At 37.9% G+C, this 25,564-nt stretch overlaps 1 protein-coding gene across 9 annotated transcripts in view; it reads left to right on the top strand.

Moving 5' to 3' along the window:
• Positions 1 to 25,564, top strand: part of GBF1 (golgi brefeldin A resistant guanine nucleotide exchange factor 1) — a 365,751-nt gene that overhangs the window by 296,056 nt on the left and 44,131 nt on the right. For all 9 annotated transcript variants that reach the window (XM_053691965.1, XM_053691964.1, XM_053691962.1 and 6 more), the window contains 7 exons: positions 1,502 to 1,625; positions 2,015 to 2,140; positions 15,507 to 15,589; positions 17,033 to 17,269; positions 18,254 to 18,347; positions 19,224 to 19,400; positions 19,779 to 19,843. In XM_053691965.1, the coding sequence (XP_053547940.1) occupies positions 1,502 to 1,625; positions 2,015 to 2,140; positions 15,507 to 15,589; positions 17,033 to 17,269; positions 18,254 to 18,347; positions 19,224 to 19,400; positions 19,779 to 19,843 (906 nt within the window). The remainder of the gene's footprint in view (positions 1 to 1,501; positions 1,626 to 2,014; positions 2,141 to 15,506; positions 15,590 to 17,032; positions 17,270 to 18,253; positions 18,348 to 19,223; positions 19,401 to 19,778; positions 19,844 to 25,564) is intronic.

The following is a 25,564-nucleotide window of genomic DNA, read 5'->3' as shown; positions in this document are numbered from 1 at the left end:
GAGTAAAGTTAGGATTCCTAGGATTCTGTCTTTTCTCCAAGAAGGATTGGAGAAAGGGTTGTCGGCAAGTTCCTTAAAGGGACAGTTTTTTGCTTTGTCAATTTTGCTTCACAAACGTTTGGTAGATGTTCCAGATGTTCAGTCTTTTTGTCAGGCTCTAACCAAAATTAAGCCTGTAGTTAGACTAATTACTCCTCCCTGGAGTCTGAATTTAGTCCTTAGAGTTCTTCAAGGGGTTCCGTTTGAACCCATGCATTCCATAGATATTAAATTGCTATCTTGTAAAGTTTTGTTTTTGGTTGCTATTTCTTCTGCTTGTAGACTTTCTGAGCTTTCAGCGTTACAATGTGATTCTCCTTATCTTATTTTCCATTCTGATAAGGTGGTTTTGCGTACCAAACCTGGATTTCTTCCTAAGGTTGTTTCTAATAAGAATATTAATCAGGAAATTGTTGTTCCTTCCTTGTGTCCTAATCCTTCTTCTAAGAAGGAGTGTCTGTTATATAATCTGGACGTGGTCCGTGCCTTGAAGTTTTACTAACAGGCGACTAAGGATTTCCGTCAATCATCTTCATTATTCATTGTTTATTCTGGAAAGCATAGGGGTCAGAAAGCTACGGCTACCTCTTTCTTTTTGGATGAGGAGTATCATCCACCTGGCATATGAGACTGCTGGACAGCAGCCTCCTGAAAGAATTACGGCTCATTCTACTAGATTTGTAAGGCTGCAACTTGGTCGTCCCATCATACTTTTTCCAAATTTTCCAAATTTGATACTTTTGCTTCTTCTGAGGCTGTTTTTGGGAGAAAGGTTCTTCAAGCAGTGGTGCCTTCCGTTTAAGTCTCTGTCTTGTCCCTCCCGTTCATCCGTGTCCTGTAGCTTTGGTATTGTATCCCACAAGTAAGGATGAAATCTGTGGACTTGTCGTATCTTGTAGAAGAAAAGGAAATTTATGCTTACCTGATAAATTGATTTCTTCTAAGATACGACGAGTCCACGGCCCTCCCTGTCATTTTTAAGACAGATTATATTTTATTTTTTACAACTTCAGTCACCTCTGCACCTTTAGCTTTTCCTTTCTCTTCCTAAACCTTCAATCGAATGACTGGGGGTGGAGGGAAGGGAGGAGCTATATATACAGCTCTGCTGTGGTGCTCTTTGCCACTTCCTGTTAGCAGGAGGTTAATATATCCCACAAGTAAAGGATGAAGTGGACTTGTCGTATCGTAGAAGAAATCAATTTATCAGGTAAGCATAAATTTCCTTTTTATAGGATTACACATCTTTTAATTACAGTTTTTATAAAACTATGTTACAATCATTAGATCAAATAAAATGTTATCCTTTTTTTCTTTTTCTTTTATTTTGTGATTTATTACACATCAGGTGTATAATCCCATTCTTTATTTACAAAGAATCATTTTACAGCACTGTACAAGAGACACACGACAACACAACATCATTTGAATTTAACTTTTTTTATTTCTCCTTTATATTCAGAACTTTCCTTTTTCAAGGCCTAAGGGTTGATGAGGCTTTAAGACTTTACCTTGAAGCTTTTCGTTTACCTGGAGAAGCTCCTGTCATTCATAGGCTCCTAGAGTTTTTTACAGAGCACTGGAGAGTAAGTACAGACCGGGGTTCTGGCGATTAATATGGCACCTGCTGGACCTGAAACCTTATGAGCACATTTACTGCGACTTATTAGATGGACAAGAGACTCTCTTCACTTCAGTGCAAGCAATTTAGTTTGTACTTTTACCAGATGATACCGTTACTACATAACCTAGTATTTTGTCTTTTAAATATGGAACTAAATGCATCTATTCTCTAAGATTAAAAACTTGACAATTTGGCGACTGCTGCCAGAAATATTATTGTTCTTTATGAGGTTTTTCTTTTGTCAGAATTCAGAAATGCATAAGATAAAGTAATGGATTGTTTTCTAACACTTTGTCTCCTTGTCTTTGTTTCCAAAGTTTCATAGTTTTTTTGTTTTTTTTTCGTTTTCAGAAATCCAATGGCATGCCTTTTGCACACAGTGACGCCTGCTTTGCTTTAGCATATGCTGTTATCATGCTCAATACCGACCAACACAATCACAATGTCCGCAAACAGAGTGTACCAATGACTCTCGAGGTGAGATCTGAATTTGTTTTTATACATTGCTTGCTTTGTTTTTTTATTAAAAATATAAACCATACTTGCTACAAAGTATATTTCTTCCCTAGAAGTGTTAAGTTTTATAAATGTGGTAAAACAATGAAATTAATTCTGTGTAAGGTGAGAGCGTCAGGGAAGCAAATGTTATTTTTTTCTACTAGATAAGACGAGTCCACGGATTCATCCTTGTGGGATATTATCCTCCTGCTAACAGGAAGTGGCAAAGAGCACCACAGCAGAGCTGTCTATATAGCTCCTCCCTTGACTCCACCCCCCAGTAATAGGAAGAGGTAAAGTGAAAGGTGTTAAAATGATAGTTTTTATTTTCTTCAAGCAAGACTTTATTTTAAATGGTACCGGTGAGTGCTATTTTTCCTCAGGCAGCAGATGGATGAAGATTTCTGCCTGGAGGCTGATGATCTTAGCAGTTGTCACTAAGATCCAGAGAAGTTCCCACAGAATGGCTGAGGAGTACTTGAGAAGCTTCAGTGTGGGGAACGTTTTTCATGCTGCAAGCATTGAGGTATGTTCAGTCATTTTTTTTTCTGGAGAGACTGTGGTATTTCAGAACTGGCTGACATAGTTCCCATAAGGGAAGGGGTAAGCTGTAATCCTACATGTAATAGAAGGGGTATTACTGGAACCTGTATATTATGGGCTAAAAATTTGGTTGACACTGGTAACATAATGGTTTGATGGCAAAACGATTTTATGCTTAGGGACAACAGAACGTTTTTATGGCTGATGGAAATGGAGGGTTTCACATGGCTTACAATATAGATGGGGAATATGAAAAACCCACATGGCTAGTTTTCTAGACCGCTTTACAGCGTTTTTTTACTAGGCAGAGAGACATCGATATAGATGGGCGGGCCTAATTTCACGCCTCAGATGCGCAGTTGAAATGCTTATGAAGGCAGCAAGCTCCAGCTCCGGTGGGCCTAAGCTGAAGATTTAGCCTAAACGAAGGAGAATAGTGTGAATTACAGGGGGTTGCTATATTATTTTACATAACGTTTTTGAGTAATGTTTTTTTCCATAAAGGGTTAAGTATACCTTACTTGTGGTGCAATCTTAGCTGGCAAGAAAAAACACATATATGCTAAAATTGTGATATTTATTATATTTTAAGGCAGTTTTGGAAAAATGTTATGCTTTTTTTCTCTTAAAGGCGCAGTACTGTTTTTTCACATTGTTGTTTTTTTCACTAAATAAAGTGTTTTCAAGACTTTTTCTGGTTATTACTAGCCTGTTCAACATGTCTGACATTGAGGAAAGTCAATGCTCTATGTGTTTAGAAGCCATTGTGGAACCCCCCACTTAAAATGTGTCCCTCATGTACTGAAAGGGCCTTACATTGCAAAGAACATGTTTTAGGTGATAAAAGTATGTCTAGGGAGGATTCTCAGTCTGAAGAGAATCAGGTTATGCCATCCAATTCTCCACAAGTGTCACTACCTTTTAACGCCCACTCAAGCGACACCAAGTACATCTAGTGCGTCTAATTCTTTTACCCTGCAAGATATGGCTGCAGTTATTTCTACTACCCTTACAGAGTTATTATCTAAACTGCCAGGTTTACAGGGTAAGAGCAGTAGGTCTGGTATTAGAGTAAATGCTGAGCCCTTTGATGCTTTATTGGCCATCTCCGATATACCTTCACAGTGTTCTGAGTTGGGGGTAGGGGAATTGCTGTCTGAGGGAGAACTTTCAGACTCAGGAAATGTGTTCCCTCAAACAGACTCGGGCGTGACGGCCTTTAAATTTAAGCTTGAACACCTCCACCTGTTTTAGCGACTCTGGATGATATTGACCGTATTGTAATACCACCAGAAAAATTGTGTAAAATGGATAAATATCTACTTACACTATTGTTTTTCCAGTCCCTAAAAGGATTTCGGACATTGTTACTAAGGAATGGGATAGACCAGGCATTTCGTTCTCTCCCCCTCCTTTTAAGAAAATGTTTCCCATATCTGACACCATTCGGGATTCCTGGCAGACGGTCCCTAAGGTGGAGGGTGCTATTTCTACCCTGGCTAAGCGTACAACTATACCTATTGAGGACAGTTGTGCTTTCATAGATCCTATGGATAAAAAATTAGAGGGTCTTTTAAAGAAATTGTTTATTCATCAGGGTTTTCTTCTACAACCTATAGCGTGCATTGTTCCAGTTACTACTGCAGCAGCTTTTTGGTTTGAGGCTCTAGAGGAGTCTCTTAAGGTTGAGACCCTATTAGATGATATTTTGGATAGAATTAAGGCTCTCAAGCTAGCTAATTCTTTTATTACCGATGCAGCTTTTCAAATGGCTAAATTAGCGGCAAACAATGCAGGCTTTGCCATTCTAGCGCGTAGAGCGTTATGGCTCAAGTCTTGGTCTGCTGATGTGTCATCAAAATCTAGACTTTTAGCTATTCCTTTTAAAGGTAAGACCCTATTCGGGCCTGAACTAAAGGAAATCATTTCCGACATTACTGGAGATAAAGGTCATGCCCTTTCTCAGGACAAGACTGTTAAAAAGGGCTAAACAAAATAATTTTCGTCATACGAAACGTCAACTGGCGCCTCCAACTTAAAAAAGTTAGTAGTAGGTATTATCTACCACCTGTGCAGTTAGGTGTTTTTAATTGTTTTTTTTCTTTGTTTGTCTTTTTTTTGGTTTGTTTGCTTTTTCCTGCCCTCCTCCCTCAGGCCCTCTCACCCAGGCAAATTATATCTAGTATTTTTAAATCCTAAAACATGACGGGCTTATTTAAAAATCTTAAGGTCCTTTCCTGGAACGTAGGTGGTATCACCTCGCCGATGAAACGTAAACTAATTATAAAATCTTTAGCTTGCCATCACCCAGACGTAGTCTTTTTACAGGAGACACATCTAAAAGAAGTAGAACTCCTGAAACTTAAAACTCAATGCGTAGGTGAGGTGTTGGCTACGCCAGTTAACAATAGGAAAGCAGGAGTTGCTATATTAATGCATAAAAATTTAGAGTATAAGATCCAGAAGGTTGAACTGGACCCAGAGGCGAGATTTATTATTCTGCAAATAATGATAAATAATGTTAACTTTGTTTTATGCAATATTTATGGGCCAAATGTTCATACGCCATTGTTTTGGCAGAATATTAAAGTAAAATTATTTCCATTTGTTTCGCAAAATCTTATTCTAGGAGGGGATTTTAATATTGCCATAACACCTGAACTAGACAGATTTTCTGAGAAAAAAAACGAAGGAATATAATAAACGTGCAAAATGTTTGAAACAACTTTGTCATAAACTTAAGCTCGTAGATATTTGGCGTATGGAAAATCCAGATGCTAGAGTTTTTTCTTGTGAGTCAAAAGTACACAGCACGTTTTCAAGAATTGACATGTTCTTAATCTCAGAATCTCTTTCTATTTTATAAGCTAAGCCAGAGATCGCAGATATAATTATTACAGATCATGCCATTATATCTTTAGCTTTCCCCTCTCTAGCTAACCCGAAAGATAAAAATCAAAATTTTGTTTTCCCACGCTTCTGGTTAAACAATCCGAGATTTAATGTTTGGTTAAAACAAAAATGGAAAGATTTTGTTACCGTTAATATTTCGCATATTAATAAGATAAAAGTATTTTGGGAAACGTCAAAAGCAGTTTTAAGAGGGGAAATTAGATCAAGAAAAACAAATTAGTTGAAATCCAGCTTGCAAATCAGGTCAAGAACGCCTTTAAAAGATATTATAATCAAAAATCTGAGCTTAATTGGGGAAAATATTGTGAAGTCAGAAACAATTGTGATGTGTATCTCAAGAAGAAATCTTACAGGGAAGAGCTTAAATTGAATTTAAAGTTTAAGGGATTTTATGGCATATCAGCTAAACATTTGGCCCATCTAACGAAAAACAGAAAAAGTAAAAACTATATTACAGCAGTTAAGGCAGGGGGGGGGGATAGATTTACCGACTCAGAAAATATTAGGAAGGTATTTTACTGCTTCTATCAAAAACTTTATAATCAAACTGATGTGAATTGGACAAATTTAGATAGTTTTCTCTCTAACATATCGCTACCGCAGATCTCTAAAGAATCGTTATTAGAGTTAAATGCTCCTATCACAGAAGAAGAAATTAATAAAGCAATTGAAAAAATAAAATTAAACAAAGTAGCAGGGCCTGACTTTTTACCAGCGGAATTTTATAAAATATTGTCCCATGAAATCAAATATACTCTGGTAAAACTTTGAGTATTTTTCTCAAAACAATACTATGTCTAATTTTTTCACTGCTGCAAATATAACTTTAGTACCAAAGAAAGATAAAGACCTAGAGAACCCAGCATCCTATAGACCAATCTCTGTGCTCAACGTAGATTATAAAATTTTGACTTAAATTGTTGCAACAAGATTAGCAAAAGGATTAGAGGAGATCATTAACCCGGATCAGACGGGGTTCATGCAGGGAAGGAATTTGTCTAAAAATATTCGTAAGGCAGTGATGTTATTGGATTATATATGGAATAGGGACAAAAAAAAAAGAAGGAATATACTCCGATTTAGAGCTTCTTACTGTGGATGCAGAAAAAGCCTTCGACTCTATCACATGGCATTATTTATTTTGAGTCTTAGAGCAATTCGAGTTCCAGGAGCATTTTGTACATTTTGTGCAAAAAATATATAGGAATCCAATATCATATTTATTGATTAATGGTATTTTTTATCCTAAAATTACAATGGGAAGAGGATCGAGGCAAGGATGTCCCTTGTCCCCCCTGCTTTTCAACATTGCGTTAGAACCCTTGGCCATGTGTTTAAGAGACCATCTGAGTGGAATTTCAATAGGAGCAGAAAAACTCAAAATCCTTTTATATGCAGATGATCTCCTATTATGCTTAGACAAAACGGCATATCATATCCCCCTAATTTTAAAGGTTTTTGCTGACTTTGGATCCTTTTCTGGGTATAAAATTAATTTTGGGAAAAGTGAACTGATGTGGTTGGTAAAATCGAGGTTTAGTTATCCAGCCCACCCCTTTAAAACGGTAGACCACTTTAAGTATCTTGGTATAATATTGCACAGGAATCCACAAAAATTGTATAATCTGAACTTTTGTCCCCTATTACAGAAAATCAAGAATAATCTTGAATTGTGGGCATCCTTTCCGCTATCGTTATCAGCCCGGGTGAATTTTAATTAAATCCATTGTGTTTCCGCAGATTCTGTACCCATTACAAAATTTACCATTGTTCTTTTCGAACAAGGATCTGAGGAAATTGGATCAATATTAAACTAAATTTTTATGGGGGAATAAGAAACCCCGTATATCCTCAAGCAGGTTGAGGCAAAAAAAATCTTTTGCAGGTTTAGCCCTCCTGAATATAACATTATATAATATTGCCACCTTAGTGAAGTTTGCGCTTGATTGGATAACTGATTCCAACAATTTTGCTACTATTGAACTTGAAAAGCAATGTATAGTTCCCTTTTCACTAAAGGCCATTCTACATGGGGTAATTAAAGATCTGCCCCTTAAAGTCTCATCATTATGTTCCATTAAAAATATAATAATAGATTTTGGAAGTGAACCCGCATTTTTCTAAATTTTTACCCATAAGAGGAAACCCAGAATACCTCCCAGGTATTCAGCATAAGATTTTTAAACAATGGGAGGAGAATGGTCTGATATTTGTAGCTCAGGTATTGGGTAACAATCAGCAAATGCAGTCAGCAGAGTCCCATTTTCAGCAGTTTAATTTATCAAGGAATAACCTGTTTGCCTATTTTCAACTCCGCCACTTAGTAACAAATTGTTCTAGTGTTAGGGATTATTTGACAAACTGGACTGACATTAATAGATGTATAGACAATTTTAAAAGTGGGAACATGTCCATATCACTGATATATGAGGTGATGCTAGACAAACAAGGTATATTATTATTTGAAAAAATAACTAAAAGATGGGAAGGCTCGTTTTTCGCAGTAGATATGGTTAGTCAGTCTTCTTTTAGCAAATAAATGTATAATTGCGGTATGGTGGAAGGAGTCTCATCTTAAACTTATAAATAATTATTACTTCCCTCCATCAAGGATGGCGCATTGCTATCCTACACAGGCGTTTGTTTGCCCTCGATGTTCATATCATAATGCAAATTTGCTGCACATGTTATGGCTCTGTCCCAAAATAAGGCAATTATGGCTAAAAATTCAGTTTTGGGTTAACCAGTTATATGACTTAGCTATTCAATTTTCTCCTGAACTAGTTTTCTTCTTTAAGATGGATACCCAGATTAAAGCTAGTGTACTAAACTTGCTTATAACTATTGTTCTAACAGCTAGATCCCTTATTTTTAAGAATTGGCGTTTATTTAAGGCTCCGCCATTTATTATTTTACTTAAAGAGATTCAGGCGCAACTGATTTTTGAATCATTTTATACACAATACACATCTGAAAAACGAATCAGTGAATTTATCCGCACATGGCTGCCAGTTATTAAGTCTTATTCATTAACAATCCAAAAAAGTATCTTAGCGCCTTTTTTAAGTTCAGAGCTTTGCGGATTTGGTTCTACATGGAGTGTTCCCACCGCTCTGGGTATCTAATTTCAGGGAGGTTGAGTAGGGATGGGAGGGGGCTTCCAGCCCGCTGGGGGGTAGAGGTGAGTGCGTTTTTTTTTTTTTCTGTAATGTTCATGGTATATGTTCCTTTGTTATTAGTTATTTTGCAGAGACCAGGCCATCGGATTAACCCAGTAGTTAAACAAGCTTAAGGACTATCAGCCTGTATCAACTTGGATTTCCAGATGAATATATCTGAGAATGTTTAAAGGACTTTTGTTTGATATTGTTAATGATATTGTGCAAGGTACATGTACATATGGTTGTTATCTATTTGCTTAGGCCATGTGTGTGTGATCACTTGATTAGTTAAGATGAATTAATCTAGGATTAATATCCTGTTTTACTTTTGTAGATCAGAGAGAGGTAATCTAAGAGCAAGCAATTTTTTGTTTATCGATCTTGTTAACGGTAAGACTCGAGGTATATGTACTTGTTTAATTTCGGTTTGATTTTATTTAATTTATTATTTTTATGAAGTGTAAGAAAAAAAAACAATAAAAAGAATATGAAAAAAAAAAAAGGTGGACCCTCTACTTGCGCCTCCGCCACAAAGCAGGAGGGGAATTTTGCACAATCCAAGTCAGTCTGGAGACCTAACCAGACCTGGAATAAAGGTAAACAAGCCAAGAAGCCCGCTGCTGCTACCAAGACAGCATGAAGGGGCAGCCCCCGATCCGGGACCGGATCTAGTAGGGGGCAGGCTTTCTCTCTTCGCTCAGGCTTGGGCAAGGGACGTTCAGGATCCCTGGGCATTAGAAATCGTGACCCAGGGGTATCGACTAGAATTCAAGGATTTTCTCCCAAGAGGGAGATTTCATCTTTCACGTTTGTCTGTAGACCAGACAAAAAGAGAGGTGTTCTTTCGCTGTGTAGAAGACCTATATACCATGGGTGTAATCTGCCCAGTTCCAAAACTAGAACAGGGGCAGGGGTTTTACTCAAATCTGTTCGTGGTTCCCAAAAAAGAGGGGAACCTTCAGACCGATTTTAGATCTCAAATGCCTAAACAAATTTCTCAGAGTCCCATCGTTCAAGATGGAGACTATACGAACAATTTTACCAATGATCCAGGAGGGTCAATATATGACCACCATGGATTTGAAGGATGCGTATCTTCACATTCCTATCCACAAAGATCATCACCAGTTTATCAGGTTCGCCTTCCTGGACAAACACTACCAGTTTGTGGCCCTCCCTTTCGGGTTGGCCACAGCTCCCAGAATCTTCACAAAGGTGCTAGGGTCCCTTCTGGTGGTTCTAAGGCCGCGGGGCATAGCAGTGGCGCCCTATCTGGACGATATTTTGATTCAGGCATCAACTTACCATCTAGCCAAATCTCACACGGACATCGTGTTGGCTTTTCTAAGAACTCACGGGTGGAAGGTGAACATACAAAAGAGTTCACTAGTTCCACTGACAAGAGTTCCATTTCTAGGAACTCTGATAGACTCGGTAGACATGAAAAATTTTCTGGTGGAGGTCAGAAAGTCAAAGATCCTAACTACTTGCCGAGCACTTCATTCCATTCCTCGGCCATCAGTGGCGCAGTGTATGAAGGTCATTGGGTTAATGGTAGCGGCAATGGACATCGTTCCGTTTGCTCGCTTACATCTCAGACCACTGCAGCTGTGCATGCTCAGACAGTGGAATGGGGATTATGCGGATTTATCTCCTCGGATAAATCTGGATCTAGAGACCAGAGACTTTCTTCTTTGGTGGTTGTTACAGGATCATCTGTCCCAGGGAATGTGCTTCCGCAGGCCAGCATGGGTCATAGTGACGACGGACGCCAGCCTCTTGGGCTGGGGTGCAGTCTGGAATTTCCTGAAGGCTCAGGGTGTTTGGACTCAGGAGGAGTCCCTACTACCAATAAATATTCTGGAACTGAGAGCAATATTCAACGCGCTTCAAGCGTGGCCTCAGTTGGCTTTGGCCAAATTCATAAGATTCCAGTCGAACAATATCACGACTGTAGCATATATCAATCATCAAGGGGGAACAAAGCGTTCTCTAGCGATTACAGAAGTTTCCAAGATAATTCATTGGGCAGAGGCTCACTCTTGCCATCAATCAGCAATCTATATCCCAGGAGTAGAGAACTGGGAAGCGGATTTTCTAAGTCGTCAGACTTTTCACCCGGGGGATTGGGAGCTCTACCCGGAGGTGTTTGCGGCATTAATCCGTCAATGGGGCACACCGGAATTGGATCTGATGGCATCTTGTCAGAATGCCAAACTTCCTTGTTACGGGTCCAGATCAAGGGATCCCCAAGCAGTACTGATAGATGCTCTAGCATTACCTTGGTCGTTCAACCTGGCTTATGTGTTACCTCCTTTTCCTCTCCTACCTCGTCTGATTGCCAGAATCAAACAGGAGAGAGGGCTTCTGTAATCCTGATAGCGCCTGCATGGCCACGCAGGACTTGGTATGCAGATCTAGTGGAAATGTCATCTCTGCCACCGTGGAAACTGCCACTGAGACAGGACCTTCTAATCCAAGGTCCGTTCCAACATCCAAATCTAAATTCTCTGCAGCTGACTGCCTGGAGTTTGAACGCTTGATTTTATCTAAGCGTGGATTCTCTGAGCCGGTCATTGATACCTTGATTCAGGCTCGCAAGTTTGTCACTAGGAAAATTTACCATAAGATATGGCATAAATATCTTTATTGGTGCGAATCCAAGGGCTACTCATGGAGTAGGGTTAGAATTCCAAGGATTTTGTCCTTTCCCCAAGAAGGATTGGAGAAGGGATTATCAGCTAGTTCCTTAAAGGGACAAATTTCTGCTTTGTCAATTTTACTACACAGACGTCTGGCGGATGTCCCAGACGTTCAGTCTTTTTGTCTGGCTTTAGTCAAAATCAAGCCTGTGTTTAAACCTGTTGCTCCGCCATGGAGTTTGAATTTAGTTCTCAATGTTCTTCAAGGGGTTTCGTTTGAACCCATGCATTCCATACATATTAAGCTTTTATCTTGGAAAGTTTTGTTTTTAGTTATCTCTTCTACTTGAAGAGTTTCTGAGCTTTCTGCGTTACAATGTGACTTGCCTTATCTTATATTCCATTCTGATAAGGTGGTTTTGCGTACTAAACCTGGATTCCTTCCTAAGGTTGTTTCAAATAAGAATATTAATCAGGAAATTGTTATTCCTTCTTTGTGTCCTAATCCTTCTTCTAAGAAGGAGCGTCTGTTACATAACTTGGACGTGGTTTGTGCCTTGAAGTTTTACTTACAATCGACCAAGGATTTCCGTCAAACATCTTCTCTATTTGTTGTCTATTCTGGAAAGCGTAGGAGTCAAAAAGCTACGGCTACCTCTTTCTTTTTTGGCTGAAAAGCATCATCCGTTTGGCATACGAGACTGCTGGACAGCAGCCTCCTGAAAAAATTACAGATCATTCTACTAGAGCGGTGGCTTCCACATGGGCTTTTAAAAACGATGTATACGTTAAGGTGGCGCCAGGGGTTGGCTAATTCCTATTTGACAACCTTTTTTATTTCTTAGTATTAGTTCGTTTCTACTTCTTAGTGAGTGTTGCTTTATTTTGACTAGTTGGTTCCCATGAATATTATCATTTAGATCGTGAATATTAATTCAAAACTTTATATCGATATGGACTATATTTTGTAATCGTCTTTGATTAGCGTATTTTATGTATACACCCCTCTACCCTTTATGTATTTCGTTTTTAATTTGTATAAATGACAATGTTTGCAATCTTACTATTTAGATATACACCACTGTATGCTTTTTGTATAAAAAATTATTTTATTGAATCAATATAAAAGATATTGTTTAGAGTTTTTATCTTGTTTAATATAACACATCAATTGTTTAAAAAAACAGTAAAATTTCCGGTGTCTAAATTCACTTTTTTAAGTAACTTTATAAAATTAGGGTTTTGTAAAATAATAATCTTTGTACATAATCTTATCGGTGTATATAATTTGTACAACAATACACTCGATTTCAGCAAGATGTGGTAAAATACATGTAATAATTCTTATCGATATAGAGACAATTATCTTTCAACACATATCTTAACCATATCTAAACCATTTTCTTTAAATAGTTTTCGACAAAGAAATATATTTTGGTAAGAATTTATCTTATTGTTTAAAAGTTCATCTTTAGCTTGACATATCTTTCGATGTATAATGTCCCAAGTATTTGGTTTAAAACAGGCTTAATTGGCCGTACAAAACAATTTTGTCTTTTGCAACAAGTTATGGCCAGATATTGCAACAAGTTACGGCCGGATTGTCAAATACTAGCAATTGCTTATATTTAATTTACATACGTTTTTTTGGCTCTTTTCTCTTCTTTATCCTTGGTTGGACAGTGCACTGTTCCGATATTTTTGGTGTGTTGCTCCTACTTAGAGCTCTGTGTGGTTCCGTCTCTTTCACCTATCGGTATATTCGTCTTTTCCGATGTAAGATGATCCCGGATTTCTTGTCAACAGCCTGGTTACTGTCTTCTGACTTAGAGTGGCTGGCAAGGCAACCGGAGTTTAGTGGCTTCTGTTTCCCAAATAGGAGGTGCTCACGGGCATCTTGTCAACAGCCCTGTTTCAGTCTCCTGACTTTGCGTGGCTGGCAAGGCAACCGGAGTGTTTCAAATTCTTTCTTTGTGACTAAACTTGTCAGATCCTTTCCTGTTTTTAAAAATGATGCTTCTGTTGAACAGATTTGTAGGGCTGCGACTTGGTCCTCCCTTCATACCTTTTCCAAATTTTCCAAATTTGATACTTTTGCTTCTTCTGAGGCTCTTTTTGTGAGAAAAGTTCTTCAAGCAGTGGTGCCTTCCGTTTAGGTATCTCTTGTCCCTCCCGTTCATCCGTGTCCTGTTGCTTTGGAATTGTATCCCACAAGTAAGGATGAATCCGTGGACTCGTCGTATCTAGTAGAAGAAAAGGAAATTTATGCTTACCTGATAAATTGATTTCTTCTATGGTACGACGAGTCCACGGCCCGCCCTGTCATTTTAAGACAGATTATATTTTTTTTATTTTAAACTTCAGTCACCTCTGCACCTTGTAGTTTCTCCTTTTTCTTCCTGTACCTTCAGTCGAATGACTGGGGGGTGGAGCTAAGGGAGGAGCTATATAGACAGCTCTGCTATGGTGCTCTTTGCCACTTCCTGTTAGCAGGAGGATAATATTCCACAAGTAAAGGATGAATCCGTGGACTCGTCATACCATAAAAGAAATTCATTTATCAGGTAAGCATAAATTTACTTTCTTCTACGATACGACGAGTCCACAGCCCTCCCTGTCATTTTAGACAGATTATATTTTTGTTTTCAAACTTCAGTCACCTCTGCACCTTTTAGTTTCTCCTTTTTCTTCCTATACCTTCGGTCGAATGACTGGGGGGTGGAGTCAAGGGAGGAGTTATATAGACAGCTCTGCTGTGGTGCTCTTTGCCACTTCCTGTTAGCAGGAGGATAATATCCCACAAGTAAGGATGAATCCGTGGACTCGTATCGTAGAAGAAATCAATTTATCAGGTAAGCATAAATTTCCTTTTCTTAATGTCCATAATGTGTAATAGGAGTTTGTATGACAACATATACAGGGAGAATTAATTTATGATAAATGCTACAGTATGATTTGTTTCTCTTTTTTTATAATAACAAAGCGTTGAATAAAGCTAATTTCACATTGTAACTTGCTGTACGCACATTAGTAAATACAATGTGAGCTTATTGTGAGAGCTTATAGGACCTAAACCCAAGGGACAAGTGCAGGTTGCTGGGTTAGGTGCTCCTTACTTCAGATTCCACCCGTACTTGCTCTGCCACACTGGCCAGTGTGCTGCATTATGTGTTAGAATCCCATTATGATTGTAATCATGGATATATGGGAGAAACACCAACGTTTTAAATAAAGATGAACCTTCACGGTGAACCACACAAATAAAATGCACTTGAGGGCAAACACCCAGCAGCACAAACCACAGATTTAAAGCCAACAAAAAGATCAAAAAGATGTTGGTATAGATGTGTGATCAAGCTTTATTCATTCCTCTCAACTCATATCCAGATGTGTGATTCATCTCTTCTCACCTTTAAGTCAACTTTCAAAAATGAGACTCTGTAACTCTCCCTAATTTACTTTTAATATCAAATTTCTCAAAAACATATCTTTATACGGACTTAAAAAAATTATATAGAAACACCACATTTAAACAATCTGTACAATGATATTCTTGCAATATACTTGCACAATACATTCCTGAGAGTCCATTTAATACAGTTCAGAGACCATTTCTGGAGATTGCTGGCACCTGGTCTCAACTCAAAGTGGAGAAATAAGTCTCTCTTGGGTTCAATTATTGTTACATACAACAAACATGTATATCTTTACTCACTTTTAAGTACAGGATCTTCCACTTTATAGGAGGACTGTTGCGTTGGAGTATTGCTGTTAACACTCCCCCCTAACCCAAGCCAGCAAGCTCCGCATATGGGGTAACGAAAACAGCAAGACACCGTCCCAACCTTGTACAAACAACAGAAGCCCCATAGAATTCTGTATTACATTTAGTTATTTTTCTTGGTCTCTCTTATTCAAACTTGGCTCCTTTTCAGTAGAGCATACTGAAGTAGGCTCATGAACATGCACACGGGTGAAATACTTCTAGGTCTTTGTTAGTGATTTTATTATGACGTAAATTTAAAGCAAGTGTGTGAGATGCTGAGATAATAGGACAACTGACTTTTTTTTTTTTTTCCCCCTCAGGAATTCCGCAAAAATTTGAAAGGAGTCAATGGTGGAAAAGATTTTGACCAAGATATGCTGGAAGATATTTATCATGCAATCAAGTGAGTCATCCAACTCCCCCAGTGTGCCTTCATGCAATGATTATTTAAAATGCAGCATTAGGTGGTGTAAAACGGCGCAATACTAAAGATAAAGAAAGTGTCTGCTGCAGTATTTGTACTGTTCAGTGCAGCACTTAGAACTGGTGTATTTTTACAGGTGTATTTGCTAATCTGGTCCTTTTATGATACAGTCTAAAAACTATTTCTTAGCATAGCGTTTAGGTATTTAATGTAAATCTTCTAAAGCTCTCACATTAGAATTTAGCAAAAAAGCCGTGTAGAAGAAGCGTGTTCACTTAAAGGACTGTTTTCTGGGGAGGTGAAGATTTTGCTTGTTTATTATTTGATTTTACTTCATTTCTATTTTGGTAGCTGATCACGTTTTATTTAATGCAGTTTGTTCAGAAGTTTTCCTTATTTTACTGTAAGAAACTGGACCGCCCTTAATATACACAGCTGTTTATAGACAACCAGGGCTTATGGTGTGCTCAGCAATCCATGTTGCTGGCTTAATCCCATACCAATGTCTTCAAAGCATGAGAGATTATAGTACTCAGAAGTCAAGATGTGGTCTCTTCTGCTTTAAGTTTTCTTTTTGTGCTGAAGCGTTAAGGAGGTCAGTCTCGGAATGTCTTGGGGTTATTTAGACTTCTGCACTTTAGCCAGAATAGTGATCAGAAAAATGTGCTGTCTGACCAGTGTATGTGATGTTTAAAGGTGAATTTAGCTTTAACATCTGATAGGTAACTTACTAATGGGAGTGTAACCAAGTGTCTCTCCAGTCTTAGATTATTAATAAACTGGTATCTAGATGGGTACTCGGCACAGAATAGTAATTGTCTTGTTTACCAGGAATATAAAAAGTGGTGACCGCAGATTAATTTCAAACTAATAACAAAAATGGAGTAAAAATGATTTGAATGAAATATAACAGTTAAAAATGTTTATTTTGCCTGCTTTTGCTGTAAAACAATTAAGAAAAGTGTGCTGATTGCACTCTCTCCAAAGAGACTGGTGTACCTCCATCATATTTAAGTCTGGGGCAATTTACCTGAGCATGCAACATATGCTACACATTTATTGGTTACTTCAGAGCACCATTTCCTCAGTGGCTGAGGTAAAGGATACCAGGAACATGAATCAATGGGCGTATCCACGAACTGCTCTTGATTTGCAAAACATTGTAAATTGTGCTATATCACTGTAAGCAATTTATTTTACAGTGAGATGATTGTAGATTTGCTATGCGTTTGATGTCCCTTCAACTCTCTGGCTGTCAGAAACGGCTATAGACTATTGCTTTGCCCTGTCTGTTATGTTCACATTGTGACAACCTATGGATTGCTCTGTGTACACTGTTACAGCATTATGATTGGATATATCTGAAATTAAAAATATACTGTATTGTGTGTTCTGATTTATCTCTACATTTTGTGTGGTCAGAAATGATGAAATTGTAATGCCTGAGGAGCAGACTGGTCTTGTAAAAGAGAATTACATGTGGAACGTGTTACTGCACCGAGGTGCCACGCCAGAGGGCGTCTTCCTGCACATTGTCGCTGGAAGCTACGACCACGACCTCTTTACAATGACGTGGGGACCGACAATTGCTGCACTGTCATACGTCTTCGATAAGAGCATGGATGAGACCATCATTCAGAAAGCCATATCTGGTTTTAGGTAACAGAATAATACCTGTGTATAGCACACCTGGCCATGTTGTGTGCAGTGTTAGAGAGCACATCCATTATGTTTTTGTCATTACACTTTATTCTACTATTCAGTAAGTCACACGACACTGTTAGCAAACGTTTCACAGAATAGTTTTATTTGTCTGAGGAAACGCTGTTAAAACCATTGCTGCAGTGTACAGAATGATATATAAGCAGACACATGAATCTAATTGGTTATAATATAAATTAATAACATTTTATTTTGTTTTAAAACCATTACATTGTGTGTCCTTATACCATCTGGTTATTAGGAATGCTGAAAATCTGATTATTAGGGCACATAAGTTGCTTTGAACTTGCATTGCGTATAGTAAACATGTTGTGTGTGTGTGTGTGTATTAAAGATAGAAAAAAGCATGATTTAATACTTGTCCGGGACTAGTGGAAATGTTCAGGCTGTATTTTTTTATAAATACATATACACATTACATGCACTTACAATACACACCCAGGCTGTATTTTTTTATAAATACATATACACATTACATGCACTTACAATACACACCCAGGCTGTATTTTTTTATAAATACATATACACATTACATGCACTTACAATACACACCCAGGCTGTATTTTTTTATAAATACATATACACATTACATGCACTTACAATACACACCCAGGCTGTATTTTTTTATAAATACATATACACATTACATGCACTTACAATACACACCCAGGCTGTATTTTTTTATAAATACATATACACATTACATGCACTTACAATACACACCCAGGCTGTATATTTTTATAAATACATATACACATTACATGCACTTACAATACACACCCAGGCTGTATATTTTTATAAATACATATACACATTACATGCACTTACAATACACACCCAGGCTGTATTTTTTTTATAAATACATATACACATTACATGCACTTACAATACACACCCACTAATCCTTTTATTTTGTTTTAGGAAATGTGCAATGATATCTGCCCATTACGGACTAAGTGATGTTTTTGATAATCTCATCATTTCCCTTTGCAAATTTACAACTCTGAGCAGCGAGGTAAGCATTTGGCCTGATGTGCTGGTGATACGTTTTCACCTTTATTCTGAGAATAGTGATGGTAAGATATTTCCAAATAATCATAAAATCCCTATGTTTAGGTTTAAAAAAACACTTCAACAGTGGTGCTTGCTCGTTAAAGTATGATCAGAACTGCAAACATCTATATTGTGATCTAATAATTCTGCGGTTCATCTCTATACTACAGTCAAAGTAATTTAGCAACACAACTGTATGAAGCTGTGTCAGTTTTTATTTAGTATTGCAGTAAAGTATCATACCATACAAGTTACTGGCGTAGACCCTCATTTTGTTAGCAAATGATTTGTTTTGCGGTATATTATCACCTTGCTTGAGGCTAATGAGGAACAGATATATAGCACAATTGTGAAGACTGCAGTGTGGACTTCTTTAATTTTAGATGTAAATTACAGGAAGAGGAAAGCGAATATTTCTAAATGTTTTAAATACACATAATTAAAGGGACATAATAATAGAAAATGACATCCTCGGATTAGATATTGTAATTTTTTAGATTATTATGGCTTTTTAAATGTACAAATCCATTGTACATTTTAGACTGTTCTTGTGTTAGCCCCTATTTGTAGCTTATTACTACAATGTATGATCCGGTTTAGAAAGCAAAATTCTAGTACACGTGTCAGCAAATTTTTAGATGTAGATATATTTATCCATGAATGTTGAAAATAATTACAATGACCATGATAAAAAGCCATTTATGATTTTAGATTATGTTCTTTTGAAACCCCAGTGCTCTTTGTTTGGCTAAGCATTGTCTAGCGGCTATTACTGTGCCTGCTTTTGTAGAGATGAATATCATATTGATTTTTAAGTCACCATCTTATCACGTTCCAGGCTGTGGAGAACCTCCCTACTGTTTTTGGAAGCAACCCCAAGGCTCAGTTAGCTGCGAAGACTGTGTTCCATCTTGCTCATCGGCATGGGGACATCTTGAGGGAAGGTTGGAAGAACATTATGGACTCTATGCTGCAACTCTTCAGAGCTGAATTGCTTCCCAAGGCTATGGTAGAGGTGAGGATACGTAAGCCGGGTGTGTGCATCTCCAGTCGCTAAGTAAGGCAAGGGTGTCTGATTTTGTTTTCAAAAAGTTTCTACTAGAGTACAGATAATTGGGTAAAATGACATCTGTTTATTCGTGTTCAACTCTCAAGGACATTTGTTGGTCACCACTGATCTATATAATCACATTTTAAACACACCTAAAATTTTAGCAAACTATAATGTATTTCTATACTATTTCCTCTTTCCTGTCTCTGTTCTTGTAGTATTTCTCCTGAAATTTAATTGTTGAATATTTCCTTCCTGTGAGCCCCTCTCTCTATTTTATAACCGTAACTATTTTGGATAGTTTAATCCATTGCTTTTCTTCTTTCTTTATGAACATTTCAGGTTGAAGACTTTGTTGATCCTAATGGAAAAATCTCTCTTCAACGTGAGGAAATACCGGCCAACCGGTGAGTCTGTGCGCTATAAATGTTCGTGAGTCTTTTGTTTGAACACAGGGTTATTTTGTAGTTTCTGTAACTGTAAAATGTTAATAATTAATTGAATGCAAGGATTAATACTAAAACCTGAGGGCGTGTGATGATTCAGTATGTCCTCAAGAACTGAAATATATTTCTTCCCTAAGATATGGAGAGTCCACAACGTCATTCAACTACTAGTGGGAATATCACTTGTAGCCAGCAGGAGGAGGCAAAGAGTACCACCCGTGGAGGTGGTGAAGTAAGTTTGTGCTAGATTCTACGTTGATATGCGCTTCACAGCAGGCTGGAGCCCGGTTTTCCTCTCAGAGTGCAGTGAATGTCAGAGGGATGTGAAGAGAGTATTGCCTATTTGAATTCAATGGTCTCCTTCTACGGGATCTATTTCATAGGTTCTCTGTTATCGGTCGTAGAGATTCATCTCTTACCTCCCTTTTCAGATCGACGATATACTCTTATATACCATTACCTCTACTGATTCTCGTTTCAGTACTGGTTTGGCTATCTACTATATGTAGATGAGTGTCCTGGGGTAAGTAAGTCTTATTTTTTGTGACACTCTAAGCTATGGTTGGGCACTTTATATATAAAGTTCTAAATATATGTCTTTAAACTTATATTTGCCTTGATTCAGGATGATCAATATTCCTTATTTCAGACAAGTCAGTTTCATTATTTGGGTTAATGCATATGAATAATCAATTTTTTTCTTACCTTAAAATTTTTTTCAAATTGACTTTTTTTCCCTGTGGCCTGTTAGGCTCGCGGGGGCTGAAAATGCTTCAATTTATTGCGTCATTCTTGGCACGGACTTTTTTGGCGCAGAAAAAAAAATTTTTTTTGTCATTTCCGGCGTCATACTTGATGCCGGAAGTTGTTCGTGATTACGTAATTTTTTTGACGTTTTGCGCCAAAAATGTCAGCGTTACCGGATGTGGCGTCATTCTTGGCGCCAAAAAATTTAAGCCGCCAATAATGTGGGCGTCTTTTTTGGCGCTAAAAAATGTGGGCGTCATTCTTGTCTCCACCTTTTTTTCACATTATTTCAGTCTCATTATTCATTGCTTCTGGTTGCTAGAGGCTTGTTCATTGGCTTTCTTTCCCATTCCTGAAACTGTCATTTAAGGAATTTGATAATTTTGCTTTATATGTTGTTTTTTCTATTACATATTGCAAGATGTCTCAGATTGACCCTGGATCAGAATCTACTTCTGGAAAGACGCTGCCTGATGCTGGTTCTACCAAAGGTAAGTGCAATGTACGACACTCTCTGACGTGGTGGATAGATCACCATCGTTTAGTCCAAGGGGCTTCTTTTGTTCGTCCAACCTGGACTGTGATCTCAACAGATGCGAGTCTGTCAGGTTGGGGAGCTGTATGGGGATCTCTGACAGCGCAGGGGTTTTGGGAATCTCAGGAGGCGAGATTACCAATCAACATTTTGGAACTCCGTGCGGTTTTCAGAGCTCTTCAGTTCTGGCCTCTTCTGAAGAGAGAATCGTTTATTTGTTTTCAGACAGACAATGTCACAACCGTGGCATATGTCAATCCTCAAGGGGGGACTCACAGTCCTCAGGCTATGAAAGAAGTATCTTGGATACTTGTATGGGCGGAATCCAGCTCCTGTCTAATCTCTGCGGTTCACATCCCAGGTGTAGACAATTGGGAAGCGGATTATCTCAGTCGCCAGACGTTACATCCGGGCGAATGGTCCCTTCACCCAGAGGTATTTCTTCAGATTGTTCAAATCTGGGGACTTCCAGAAATAGATCTGATGGCCTCTCATCTAAACAAGAAACTTCCCAGGTATCTGTCCAGATCCATGGACCCTCAGGCGGAGGCAGTGGACGCGTTGTCGATTCCTTGGAATTATCATCCTGCCTATATCTTTCCGCCTCTAGTTCTTCTTCCAAAAGTGATTTCCAAAATTCTAATGGAACGTTTGTTTGTGCTGCTGGTGGCTCCAGCATGGCCACACTGGTTTTGGTATGCGGATCTCATTCGGATGGCCAGTTGCCAACCTTGGTCTCTTCCGTTAAGACCAGACCTTCTATCTCGATGCCCTTTTTTCCATCAGAATCTCAAATCATTAAATTTGAAGGTATGGAAATTGAACGCTTGATTCTTAGTCATAGAGGTTTCTCTGACTCAGTAATTAATACTATGTTACAGGTTCGTAAATCTGTGTCTAGGAAGATTTATTATCGAGTCTGGAAGACTTACATTTCTTGGTGTTCTTCTCATAAATTCTCCTGGCATTCTTTCAGAATTCCTAGAATTTTACAGTTTCTTCAGGATGGTTTGGATAAAGGTTTGTCTGCAAGTTCCTTGAAAGGACAAATCTCTGCTCTTTCTGTTCTTTTTCACAGAAAGATTGCTATTCTTCCTGATATTCATAGTTTTGTACAGGCTTTGATTCGTATCAAACCTGTCATTAAGTCAATCTCTCCTCCTTGGAGTCTTAATTTGGTTCTGAGGGCTTTACAAGCTCCTCCGTTTGAACCTATGCATTCTCTGGACATTAAATTACTTTCTTGGAAAGTTCTGTTCCTTTTGGCCATCTCTTCTGCTAGAAGAGTTTTTGAGTTATCTGCTCTTGCTTGTGAATCTCCTTTTCTGATTTTTCATCAGGATAAGGCAGTGTTGCAGACTTCATTTAAATTTTTACCTAAGGTTGTGAATTCTAACAACATTAGTAGAGAAATTGTTGTTCCTTCATTGTGTCCTAATCCTAAGAATTCAAAGGAGAGATCTTTACATTCTTTGGATGTAGTAAGAGCTTTGAAATATTATGTTGAAGCTTCTAAAGATTTTAGAAAGACTTCTAGTCTATTTGTTTTCTTTTCTGGGTCCAGAAAAGGTCAGAAGGACTCCGCCATTTCTTTGGCGTCTTGGTTAAAGTCTTTGATTCATCATGCTTATGTAGAGTCAGGTAAATCCCCGCCTCAAAGAATTACGGCTCATTCTACTAGGTCAGTTTCTACTTCCTGGGCGTTTAGGAATGAAGCTTCTGTTGATCAGATTTGCAAAGCAGCAACTTGGTCTTCTTTGCATACTGTTACTAAATTCTACCATTTTGATGTGTTTTCTTCTTCTGAAGCAGTTTTTGGTAGAAAAGTACTTCAGGCAGCTGTTTCAGTTTGATTCTTCTGCTTATAATTTCAGTTTTTTTCATTATTGAGATTAAAACTTTTGTTTTGGGTTGTGGATTATTATTATTTTTCAGCGGAATTGGCTGTCTTTATTTTATCCCTCCCTCTCTAGTGACTCTTGCGTGGAAGTTCCACATCTTGGGTATTTATTATCCCATACGTCACTAGCTCATGGACTCTTGCTAATTACATGAAAGAAAACATAATTTATGTAAGAACTTACCTGATAAATTTGTTTCTTTCATATTAGCAAGAGTCCATGAGGCCCACCCTTTTTGTGGTGGTTATGATTTTTTTGTATAAAGCACAATTATTCCAATTCCTTATTTTGATGCTTTCGCTCCTTTCTTGTCACCCCACTGCTTGGCTATTCGTTAAACTGAGTTGTGGGTGTGGTGAGGGGTGTATTTATAGGCATTTTGAGGTTTGGGAAACTTTGCCCCTCCTGATAGGAATGTATATCCCATACGTCACTAGCTCATGGACTCTTGATAATATGAAAGAAATGAATTTATCAGGTAAGTTCTTACATAAATTATGTTATTTAAGCTTGAACACCTTTGTGTATTGTTAAAGGAGGTATTGGCTACTTTAGACGACTCCGATACTTCTGTCGTTTGTCAACCCTAAGAAGTCTAGTAAACTTAATAAATACTATGATGTTCCTTCCTCTGTGGAAGTGTTTCCTGTTCCAGACAGTGTGACAGAGATTATTTCACAGGAATGGGAGAAGCCAGGGATACCTTTCTCCCCGTCTTTAAGAAGATGTTTCCTGTTGCTGTCCCCATTAAAGATTCATGGTGCACTGTGCCTAAAGTAGAAAGGGCCATTTCTTTCATGTAATTGGCAAGAGTCCATGAGCTAGTGACATATGGGATATACAATCCTACCAGGAGGGGCAAAGTTTCCCAAACCTCAAAATGCTTATAAATACACCCCTCACCACACCCACAATTCAGTTTTACAAACTTTGCCTCCTATGGAGGTGGTGAAGTAAGTTTGTGCTAAGATTTCTACGTTGATATGCGCTTCTCAGCATTGTTGAAGCCAGATTCCTCTCAGAGTACAGCGAATGTCAGAGGAACGTGTAGGGAGTATCACTTATTTGAATACGATGATTTCCCTAACAGGGGTCTATTTCCTAGGTTCTCTGTTATCGGTCGTAGAGATTCATCTCCTACCTCCCTTTTCAGATCGACAATATACTCTCAATTTACCATTACCTCTACTAATAACTGTTTCAATACTGGTTTCGCTGTCTGCTATATGTGGATGGGTGTCTTTTGGTAAGTATGTTTTTTATTACTTAATACACCTCAGCTATGGTTTGGCACTTTATGCTTTTATATAAAGTTCTAAATATTTGTATTGTACTTATATTTGCCTTGAGTCAGGTTCATTTATTTCCTTCAGCAGACTGTCAGTTTCATATTTGGGGAATTTAAACATTTTAAGAAATTTTTTCTTACCTGGGGTTTAATCTTTTTTTCAATTGACTACTTCTTGCTATTGCGGGTATTAGGCCGTGGGTGCGTCAAATGCTAAACTTTATTGCGTCATTCTTGGCGTGAAAATATTTTTGGCACAAAAAAATACGTTTATGACGCAACTTCGTCATTTCCGGCGTTATACGTGACGCAGAGACCTTTCACATGGTGGCGTCATTAGTGACGCAAGTGTGTCATTTCCCGTTATTTTTGGCGCCAAAAAAGTTTACGTTACGTTGTGCGTCTTACTTGGCGCCAAATTTTGTCATTATTTCAATACCACATTGATGTTTGTCTCTTGCTATTCTCTATTAGAGGCCTATGCTTTTGCATTTTTTCCCATTCCTGAAACTGTCATATAAGGAAATAGATAATTTTGCTTTATATGTTGTTGTTTCTCTTACATTGAGCAAGATGTGCCAATCTGATCCTGTCTCAGAAGTTTCTGCCGGAACATTGCAGCCTGACATCGGTTCTACCAAAGCTAAGTGCATTTGTTGTAAAACTGTAGAAATTATTTCACCAAATGTCAGTTGTAATAGTTGTCATGATAAACTTTTACATGCAGATAGTGTTTCCATCAGTAATAGTACATTGCCAGTTGCAGTTCCTTAAACTTCTAATGTGCATGATATACCTGTAAATTTTAAAGAATTAGTTTCTGATTCTATTCTGAAGGCTTTGTCTGCATTCCCACCTTCTAATAAACGTAAAAGGTCTTTTAAAACTTCACATTTAGCTGATGAAATTTCAAATGACCAACAACATAATAATTTATCCTCTTCTGGTGAGGATCTATCTGATTCAGAAGATCCTTCCTCAGACAAATCTACTTATTTATTTAAAATAGAGTATATGCGTTCTTTATTAAAAGAAGTGTTAATTACTTTGGATATTGAGGTAACCAGTCCTATTGACGTTCAGTCTAATAAACGTTTAAATGCTGTTTTTAAACCTCCTGTGGTTTCTCCAGGGGTTTTTCCCATTCCTGAGGCTATTTCTGATATGATTTCTAGGGAATGGAATAAGCCAGGTACTTCTTTTATTCCTTC

Source organism: Bombina bombina, chromosome 9, assembly GCF_027579735.1.
Source record: "Bombina bombina isolate aBomBom1 chromosome 9, aBomBom1.pri, whole genome shotgun sequence".
Lineage (NCBI taxonomy): Eukaryota > Metazoa > Chordata > Amphibia > Anura > Bombinatoridae > Bombina > Bombina bombina.
Note: the sequence above shows the minus strand (reverse complement) of the source record. Positions and strands in the feature narration are given on the sequence as shown.